The 9,816-nt window shown below is 38.7% G+C and overlaps 2 protein-coding genes across 2 annotated transcripts; both read right to left on the minus strand.

The window, feature by feature from the left end:
• Window positions 1-39: 39 nt before the first annotated feature.
• dmc1 (DNA meiotic recombinase 1) lies at window positions 40-5,723 on the minus strand. The gene is made up of 13 exons (XM_023274843.3): window positions 4,678-5,723; window positions 4,373-4,417; window positions 4,134-4,280; window positions 3,433-3,515; window positions 2,886-2,938; window positions 2,720-2,761; window positions 2,542-2,614; window positions 2,168-2,259; window positions 1,961-2,034; window positions 1,668-1,782; window positions 1,484-1,544; window positions 1,252-1,368; window positions 40-289 (listed from the first exon to the last, which is right to left on the minus strand). The coding sequence occupies exons 1-13, from the start codon at window positions 4,732-4,734 to the stop codon at window positions 220-222; spliced, it is 1,029 nt and encodes a 342-aa protein (XP_023130611.1). The 5' UTR covers window positions 4,735-5,723; the 3' UTR covers window positions 40-219.
• Window positions 5,724-5,868: 145 nt separating this feature from the next.
• On the minus strand, window positions 5,869-9,705 carry tomm22 (translocase of outer mitochondrial membrane 22 homolog (yeast)). Its single transcript, XM_023274852.3, has 4 exons — window positions 9,402-9,705; window positions 8,913-9,031; window positions 7,484-7,601; window positions 5,869-6,897 (listed from the first exon to the last, which is right to left on the minus strand). Exons 1-4 carry the CDS (start codon window positions 9,489-9,491, stop codon window positions 6,823-6,825), a joined length of 402 nt encoding a protein of 133 aa, XP_023130620.1. The 5' UTR covers window positions 9,492-9,705; the 3' UTR covers window positions 5,869-6,822.
• Between the last annotated feature and the right edge of the window lie 111 nt (window positions 9,706-9,816).

Below are 9,816 nucleotides of genomic sequence, written 5' to 3' on the forward strand. Positions count from 1 at the left end.
TTTTAACACTCCTGAAACACAGTGAAAAACACCACGGAGCATATTAATACAGCAGAATACATCCTTAAAAACATACCACAGTGCAAAACTGCTAGTGTAACTGTAACAAGTTATATAAGATTAGGGTAGTCTATCAATAAGTTAATTAAAAAAACAATAACTTCACAGCTGAGCAGAGAACAATGTGAACATGTTAGTCTCATCTCTTCCTTTTGTCTTTCACTCTTTGGCGTCAGTAACTCCTCCACCAGAGATGGCAAAGGTGGCTTCGTTCTCAGGCATATCAGGACTGCAGGAAATGACAAAGAGGTGGATAAGTGGAGCAAATCTGTCGCAGAAGTCACTAAAATTAATCTAAGTCGAGCCCTAAATGTTTTCTTTGTTTAAAAGTTTGAGTCTAGGTCACTAAGGTCCAATACTATGTGTCAGGTCAGACTCAAGTCCTCAAGTTTCCGTTTCTCCTGCTAATTATTATTGAAACCCACATAATGTACACTAGCTAGAGCAGCAATTATTATTTAAGAAGTTGTCAACTAATAAATACAATACCAACTATTTTGATCATCAGTTATTCAGTTTCTGTACTTTTCAACAAAGTGTAAGACAAGGAAACTGGTGATTTGATTTATTTGCAAGCTGGGCTGCAATTAATTATTATTTTCCCTGCCAATTAATCTGTCAATTGTTTTCTCCATTAACTGGTTAGGTGTTTGTACAATGTCAGAATATGGTGAAAAATGTTGATAACTGTTTCCCTAAAGCCCAAGATGACCTCCTCAAAAACATGTCTTGCTTTTTCTCTGTTTTTAGCTGTCAGAGGAAGAAATAGAATATATTTATTTTCTTGTGAAAATATCAAATTAAAAGAAGCTGAAATCTGAAAATGTTCAAACTTTTTTCTTAAATTTCCAACAGTCAGTAAATTAGATTACTAATTCCATTATAAACATGCATTGTGAACACTAACCTTGTTTTATTTATGATGAAAGACTATTTGTTCATCAACGCTCTTTTTCACATGCCATGTAAATGTATTCCTGCAGGTTCATCTACATAAAGCCTCTGCAAGATTTTGGAGATGCATTGTTTTTTGTAAATGTGGTGTGGCCGTTGGTGGCTTTAACCATTAACAACATAGCATTTAACTTGTTTATTATAAACTATTTTGGGGTACATCTACAATTTTGACCATGCTGTTTGCATGGGTTTGATCTGGAGACAGTGTAAATTTAATTTTACACTGCTAAATACCTGTCAAATATCTTAGCAATTCTCATCTCTCCACGCCCCTTCCTCAGGCTGATCCGTGTGGTGGAGGCGTGGGCCAGGATGTGTCCCCCTATTGGCTTCTTGGGATCAGCCTGAAACCTGAAATGAGCCCGTAGTAAAAAAAAAAAAAAAATCTCATCAGTGTTACATAGAATGCCCTCTGCACAAATTTTTATCCTATTTACTCTAAATGAAGGACTTTGCAATCTCTTACGTCATTCCTGCTCCAGGATCAGCTGTCATTTGGTTGGTAATAAACACGGCTACATTGTACTCTGATCACAAAGACAAAAAACAGCAGTCAACAATCACCAACTTCTGCATTTTCTGTATACATTAGATACTAAATATATGCACATATTTTACATAGGCCCGTGGACATTTCTGGTTCAGCAGACCTTCAGAGATTTTCTGCAGCCTCGAAAGCATCTGTGCCAGTTTCTGCTGCCGCTCAGCCAGCTCCCCTCGACCAGAGAAGTCTACTCTGAACAGAGCCATGATGGAGTCAATGATCTAACAGAGGAGCGAACAAGAGGAATGAAAAGTTGCCTTACTTTTAGATGCCATGGCAGTTATTTCTTGAACATATTCGCTTGATAAAAACAAAAAAATGTTGACCTCGATTTACTATATAGAGCTTATAAATAAAACAGAAAGGAGAATAAATTTGTGATAAAGTGCTGCTACTTACCAACAGTTTGAACACTCCTCCTTCTTCATGAAATTTGGCTGCTACAAAGTCCAACAGCTCCATCTGGTGTTCACCTGCAGAGAGAGCAGAAAGTTTCTAGGTAGACACAATTTGAAAAGAAAATAACTTCACATAATTCTTCAGTCTTTGCACAACACAAATTATTAAAATGCTGTAGTCGAAATGAACTGTAGCGTTTGTTCGCACTAGTATAGGCTCTGGCGTAAAGCACATTGTCCAGCACAGCATCGTGATCCACATTAAACCTGTCAGCGATGTCTCTCAGTCTGTCTGGCCGGCTGGAATCAGACAGGTATAAGTCAAGGATAATGGGACAAATATTAGCAGATACATTATGATGTCTGGTAACACAATGTCTTTCACTAACAGTATTTTTAAATCAGCACATGCCAGGAGTCACTGGACAAGACCATGGAGAAACATTTAGTCAAACCTCTTACTGGAACAAAAACTACACATGATACACGAGTAAATTCCTAAATATAATCAATATGAGATTTGCAACGTTAAACAAAGTGAACATATCAAATGTTGTAATGCTGTTCCCACTGTAAGGATACAAGGTGTGCTCTGTGTCAATGAAGATGACTTTTCCACCAGAGTATCCGTCCTCACCTGGCAGCTGAGCAGTGACTGAACAAAACCGACACAGAATCAGTTTTATCACTTTTTTTTAATTATTATTTCAGCTGTTTTAAGCACTTTGTAGTAGACAGTGTGAAAAGGCTTCTCGCTTACCACAAAGTGTGTGAGACAGCTGGGTTTTCCCTGTGCGGAACTCTGAAGGAGGAAGCGCAGCAAACAGAGTGGCATTATTTTGTGTGACGATTTTAAACTACACAGTATACCGCATTAAACAACAGGGAGGCATTGTAGAGCACATTACAAAAGGGTGTCTCCTCACCTCCAAAGGCCTCCGTGATAGCCATACTCTCTATACCTCCACCCAACAGTTTGCTGCAGAGATACAGGCATAAGTAAAAAAAGATATACAATTATGGCATTTATAATATTTATCAAATGCTGCTGTTGGTAATGGGGAACAATTTTACACATTTACCAATTTAGTGTCGGCTGAAACTTAAATAATGTTAATTAATTGTTTCAAGGCCAAGCTAAGATAATAAATAAGCTCTATTTCAGGGTTTTCTGGCATGGAGGAATTTTTTCACACCTCAGAAAGTTTTATTTCAACTATTTTTTTTTCATTGGCATTTCAGGAAAATGCGTAGATTTCTGTTGCATAAGGTAACACAAATTCATTGCCTTTACTGTATGTGGACCAAATATGCTTACTGTTGTTTGCAATCATGTCCAAATGCCCAAATAAACCATTTTTTACTTTTAAAACACTGAAAGCTCTAGCAACTTTTCTGATCTTACATTATCAGTACATGTTCATTAAATTATACAGTCCACATGATAACAAAAAATTATGAATAGATCTTAACTTAAACTCCTGGCTCCCAGTTGTGATATGGAACACGTGCTTCCTCTTTGCACTGTACTCAAAGGCCGTCTGGAAACCGACACTCTACAATGAGATAATAAGAAGAATCATCTAAAATACAAATACTGTAAATTAATTTCAATTCTAAATGATTTCAGTGAGGGTGAAAGAAGTATTCAGATCCTTTACTTAGGTGAAAGTTCCAGTACAGCAAAAAAATACTCATTACCAGTAAAAATACGTAAGTACTGGCAGTAAAATGTAATTAAGCAAAAACACTGGTTCGTACATTGTTGATAATCATTAGTGAAACATCACTGTGTAAGCAGCATGATACTAGAGCTAGGTTAAATAGCTTTATATGCAGAGAGAGCAGATAAATCGAAGGACTGGTAAGATGATTAATGGGAGAGAATAGAAGAAGAGGGTTTTGATTTCAGTTTTTGCCTTTTTTTCTCATTTCTAATTTCCTGTGAGATATTGAATCATTGGCCCATTTATCAAAATGAAACCATGAGAGACATTAAGAGGGAAAAATTGCTAATTGGTGGAGCAGCTGATAAATCATGGACATCTGTAACTTAACCCCAACTACACACGGCTTTAACCTGTACTTGTGTGCCACCCTTGTGTCATGTTACTTCTCCCAGCACACCTCAGCCCTTATGGAACACAGAAAAAGTAGTACAGGTCATATCTTACCAGCATTTTCCCAGCTGCTTCCTTGATCTTTTCCACCTTTGCTTCCGACAGGCCCTTGATGTTGCACAGAGCTTTGCGTGTGGTCATCTGGATCCCCTTCACGGTGCAGATACCCACTGACTTCAGCTTTTTGATGTCTGCCACATTCTGTGGTCACACATCGGAAAGGACAGCGTGATGGTCACATAGTTATAATAGATATTGACTTGTACTTGTGTATGTTTCAGCTGTTTACTCACAATTCCATGTTTCTGTAGGAGGTCAATGTCTTGGAAGAAAGACTCCTGTTGGGTTTAGAGAAAAATAAAGTCTACATGAGGAGGTTGAAAACAGCCAAAACTTAAATTACTAATAAATTATGACAAATTATTAGTCTGTCATACTATTTTTGTAGTGTCTGTACCTAAAATGTTGTTCTGAATAATAATAAAAAAAAAGTTTATTAACTGATGTTGTAGACTCTAGCTTCATTAATTGTGAGGGTCATATTAAAATAATTTTATGTATATAGCTAGCTATTAATTGAAAAAAATACATATCTTACCTCATCATCCTGTAAACAAGTGTCATCTTCAACAACCTGATCCTCTACAACTTTCATATTTGGTGCTGAATTTGTTAAACAGTAAAGATAAAATGTATTTTACTTGTCAGTTAACAAAACCTTCAGTGGAGGTCGGAGAAGCTAGCTAAACTAGCTGTTAGCTTACCGTTCACTGGTCAACAACAGACCATAAAATACAAACTGAAATACTGAACAAGACGGTCAGAACTGATTAATTTGCCTATTCGTTTATATTAACGAGCCAACGACGATGCTATTAAGCTCTTGGCAAAACAATATCTTGTTAAAAGTTTAAAAGATAGCTGCTCTTGGCCTCTTGATGTGACTTGCTAGCGGCCAGTGGCGGGAAGCTCCGACTTAAGGCGCATTTACGTACAGTTCGAAATTCAATTGACCAACTAAACGAAGAGTGCATGACTGACACAAGAATAAATATTGCTTTCGGTTTGGGGGGCTGTAATGTCGGTTTTAATGACCTCATCTAATTGAAACATCTCCATAAAATGATTTATGGCGGGTCTGAGTTTTTTTTTTTTTTTTAATGCCAATTAGTTGCTGTATTTGGCTGTATGGAACCTGTTGGTTTCAACGATCAGGACCATGAGCTAGAAAAGGGCCACGAATGCCGCATTGGATATGTGCTTTTGTATAAAGTGCATGCTATGATTTATGTTAAATTATGAATCTGCATAATTTTTAGAAAAACGTATGGACTGTTGTATCATTTGCATTCACTGTATTCTGGATATGGCTTGTATTTATATTTTTGGTGTTTTATAGGCCCTGCTGGACTGGTAATAGATGTATTACACAATAAGAACTTTATTTTCATGTCTCTATTAATGGCACTTTATGATGGCAGATGACGACATGTCCCAACATGAAACAGTTCTACTTACCTGCTTTAGTTCCAGAGCTCTCATGATCATAACCATACATTTTACTATTTTTTCTGCTGTTACAGGACAGTCTGCTGTGAAAAAGTCTACAAGGAAAATCTAACATACTTATGTGCCATTTATAAAGAATCCTGTTATGGCCACAAGGCATTTAAATAAAGAAACAGCAGCACGCCCGCTGTCGTTTGTTTTAAATGCAGTATGGGCAGTTCCATAATTGAATTGTACTTCTTGAAACACTCAGCTAACATGCTGAAAGTAGACACAAGACTTTCGGTTTGATTTGGTGTTTTAATGTTTGCAGTCATGATGAACCCAAAACAGAGACGGGGGTTTGCTTACTGAGAGGAAGAGATTGTAAATTACCACATGAATGACAACATGGAAAACATTCTCTTAAGACTGGACTTGTGAGAGTAACATCGGCATCAAAATTTTATCAACCACCACAACTGCTTTTGTTGAAAAACATGACGTTACCACTCTACAACCTAATGTTGCATGTCTCATGCTGTCAAAGAAAGAGAACAATCTCTGCTGCAGCGTGATGCTCTGGTGTTGCATAATGGGATTCACTATTTCAACCAGAGAAACGTCATAAAATGAGTAACTGTGGTGAGATTGACGTGAGAGACGTTTCACTGATGGATTGTGACAAAAGTAGAGACAGAAACACGTTTTTTTTTAAAAAAGCATCCTTACTTTGGAGAACCTGAAGTAGACACCGTCGGTACCATTGCTATCAGTTAATACTGACTACAGTTGTCACAATTGATCAGATCTGTCTGTCAGTTACTCTACAAACATCATCCTCCACACGAGTGGAACCAACAAGTACATAAGATGGAAACACCGACTGATAACCTTCACGCTTTTCTTTTCTGTCCAACTGCGCCAGCTATACTCTACAGAACATATTATTTATGCTGATATACGTATTTATTTTAAAAAAAGAACATGAAAACAGAAGCAGTGCTTCTGGAAATCAGTCTCTGCATGACGTCAGGAGTAAGGAGAGACAGTGAGAGAGAAGTTTTAGACGTGCATCACATCTTCCTCCTTCTCCGATCTGATACGGCAATGCTGTCGGACAGCTTTTGCCTGTTTTTTTTTTTTTTTAATGCAGTTCTTTTCTCTTCTCCGTTGTCTCTCTGTCTCTCCTTGAGAGTGACCCTGCTGTATCATTAGCAGCAGATCTCAGGCTCATGTCGACCCGTCTTGTCTCTCACATCTTGCCAGGTGCAGGAGGCATCATGCCCGGCATCCCACCGGACATTCCAGTGTTGGGCCCCAACAGGATCTACAAGGAAAAGAGTCAGTAATTCATGTGGTTCATCAATGTATTCCACTGCACTGTTACGATAGTTTCTTGGCCACATCAGTGAGGTTGTTCCCCGAAACAAATCAGTGAGCACTCTAAATACTGATAATGTACACCACAGTTGACACTCAAAGGTTAATTCTTCTTCTTGTTCTTTTAGCAATACATCTGCTTCTTTTACTATCAGTTCTTAGAAAGTACAGCTTCTGCTGTCACTGGTATATGGATGGTACCAAATTTTATTTACCGCTCAGTATTATTTACTGCTGACACTAACTCACATCAGTCTCTCACACCGTTTCCGGGACCAAAAAGTTAAATGTCTCTAAAATTCCCGATACTCGGTCGCAGCAAAACTGATTTTATATGATTTGGTCAAACTGATAGCACCATTGTCAATAGTCCTGACCTACATCTCTACAAAAAACATCTATACGGGACTCAGGTGTAATCTTCAACAAACAGAATATTTCAATTGTTAAGGCAAGTTTTTACAACTGAGCGCTACTTCTAAGATTAAAACATTCTTTTCTTCAGATGTTTTACTGTCGTTTTGAGGACTCACCTGTCTCTGCTGCTGTAGCTGTTGCTGCTCCAGCTGTAGTCTTTCTGTCTCAAACACAACAGGCAGCACTAGGATCATGAAGGAGGTAGTGCCCACCCAGAGCGCAGAGCGGGAGAAACTGAAACAAAAGAACAAATTGATCAGTTTCTGTTCTTAAAACTGTGTTACTTCACAGTATGGGGCACATGATGATGGGACACACATCAGACCTAAATTGTAGTGTGTGTTTAATGAAGGACGACCTGAGAAGGTAGGTTAAATTTGTCTGTCTGTGAGAGGTAGTCAATTAGGGAGCACGCTAAGCAGATTAAGTCTGCTGATGTTGAGACTATAAAAGGGTTTAGATGGGAGTGTTGGTGTAGAAAGAGTGTGGTGTTTGTAACTAGACTATATATCTGAGACAGTGCATCTTGTCTAACTGAAGTTTCCTGTCAGTCACAGTTTTATAAACCATTCACAAAACCCAATCATTCCTATTCACTCTAGCAGTGATATCATCTAGTTATTACAATTCAAAAATATACTGACTGGACTAATAGCTGCTACAGGAATCAAACATTAGAATAAGCCTTTAAGCTGCTAAACCACTGGGCTACCATGTAGAAGTAACATGTTAAATTAACTCTTTTAAAGAGATAGAGTCATTAGTTTAAATTCAACTTACATATTTTTGTATCAGCTAAAGTCTCAGTTGTAGTTTTGCTTGCTTAAAATTGATCACCAAGTATTTTGATAACCGATGGCTGTAACTGTTTGAAGAATGCGTCATTTTTCTGATTCCACCTTCTATTTTCTAGTAACATGAAACTAAATTGAATGTCTTTAGGTTGTGGGCAAAACAAGAGGATGTAATCTGGGTCTTTTGGAAACACTGGTCTGACATTTTTTTTGCCATTTTTTTTTTTTTTTTGCCATTTTATACACCCAACAACTAATCAGTTAATTGAGAAAATAAATGACAGATTAATCAGTAGTGAAAGTAATCTTTATAGCTGGGTGCATAACCTTGTACAGCCACCAGCATTTTAAGAATGTAAAGCAGCTATGTCACTTAGAGCACATTTGCATCGTTTTAAAATCAAGTTTCTTTGAAGCAACAGTATTCTCACTTGCACACAAGATCAAACAACTAATCATTTAGTTGAGAAAATAACTGAAACTATTCAATACATTTAGTGCTTTATGAGGTAACACATAGATAACGTGTGACAGAGGATGTTTATTAGCCTAAACAAGCTGTAAATTATTGGACACCATCAGATACTTTATCATAGGGACACCTCTCAGGTTGTAGCATTATACTACTATAATAACAGCATTCTTTACTCGCACACGCTTTTCCAGTGCTCTATCAATTACTGTGGGAGATCGTGACAGTCAATACATCATTACGTTGATAGAGTGAGAAGAAAACGCTGCAAAGACGTACCTGTAAAACTTCTTGACCAGTGACACAGAGCACTGTGCAGAAACCTCAGCAGCTGTACGCACTGTGTCAGGAAACATCTCTGTCAGGCCCCACAGCCTCTCCATCAGCGTCTCATCCAGCTTCAGGACACAAAACACCAAACAACAACTTCACTACACTGAAATGTTTTAAGGAGATGAATGAAATTGTAGTTTATATTGCCTTAAGCTTGGCTTAGTTAGTGCTAACACAGAAAGAAATCCTCTGCGACATTGTCATATCATTCAGATATTAACACTGTAGTTAAATGAACTCATTATTTAACATTACAGCAGACATGTGGAACATCAAAGATAACAGCTCAGGTGGCTAGCTGGTTAGCCACGGTGCAGCCATGTTAGCTACGTTTCACTGAGAAAATGAGCAGCTGCCAACAAGACAGCGCGACTCCGTGTAAAATTTACATTCTCTACGTATTTCCCAACAACTCGTGAATGACAGAGAACTTACATCTTCATCTTCGTCGTCGTCTATCTCGTCCTCCGGGGGCCGGGTGGACACCGGGCCCGCAGCGGGGGAAAGCTCCTCGATAGTGGCCATGTCCTTCTGCTCGCCCGCTCCTCTCTGCCGGGTTACAGTAGCGGTGTGGACGGAGAGCAGGTCGGAAGGAAACACGGTAAAACCGACAGTCAGTCTAATGTGTTTGTGCTGGTTCCCCTCCGGCTTTCATTAAAGCTAATGCTAGGAGGCGTGCATCGGTCCACCGACACTCTGAGGTCACGGTTGGAAAACGTGAGGCCGGTAAGAGTCGGATGACGGCAGCGGGGCAGAGGTCAGCGTGTAGGATGAAGAAAACAGAGAGCGCCCCCTGGAGGACCGACTGTCTACCAGCAAGTCCTGCTGTCAGAAATACAACACACTGGGA

This window comes from Amphiprion ocellaris, chromosome 18, assembly GCF_022539595.1.
Source record: "Amphiprion ocellaris isolate individual 3 ecotype Okinawa chromosome 18, ASM2253959v1, whole genome shotgun sequence".
NCBI lineage: Eukaryota > Metazoa > Chordata > Actinopteri > Pomacentridae > Amphiprion > Amphiprion ocellaris.

Bases quoted from the DNA above. Each gene is read 5' to 3' on its own strand.
- tomm22 (XM_023274852.3), bottom strand. From the start codon at position 9,491: ATGGCCACTATCGAGGAGCTTTCCCCCGCTGCGGGCCCGGTGTCCACC. The intron at 9,032-9,401 runs GTAAGTTCTCTG...TGTGTCCTGAAG, and splicing joins ACGACGACGAAGATGAAGAT to CTGGATGAGACGCTGATGGA. The intron at 6,898-7,483 runs GTGAGTCCTCAA...TTTTCCTTGTAG, and splicing joins AGCTACAGCAGCAGAGACAG to ATCCTGTTGGGGCCCAACAC.
- dmc1 (XM_023274843.3), bottom strand. From the start codon at position 4,734: ATGAAAGTTGTAGAGGATCAGGTTGTTGAAGATGACACTTGTTTACAG. The intron at 2,762-2,885 runs GTGAGGAGACAC...TTCCTCCTTCAG, and splicing joins TATCACGGAGGCCTTTGGAG to AGTTCCGCACAGGGAAAACC. The intron at 1,545-1,667 runs GTCTGCTGAACC...CTTTGTGATCAG, and splicing joins GCTGCAGAAAATCTCTGAAG to AGTACAATGTAGCCGTGTTT.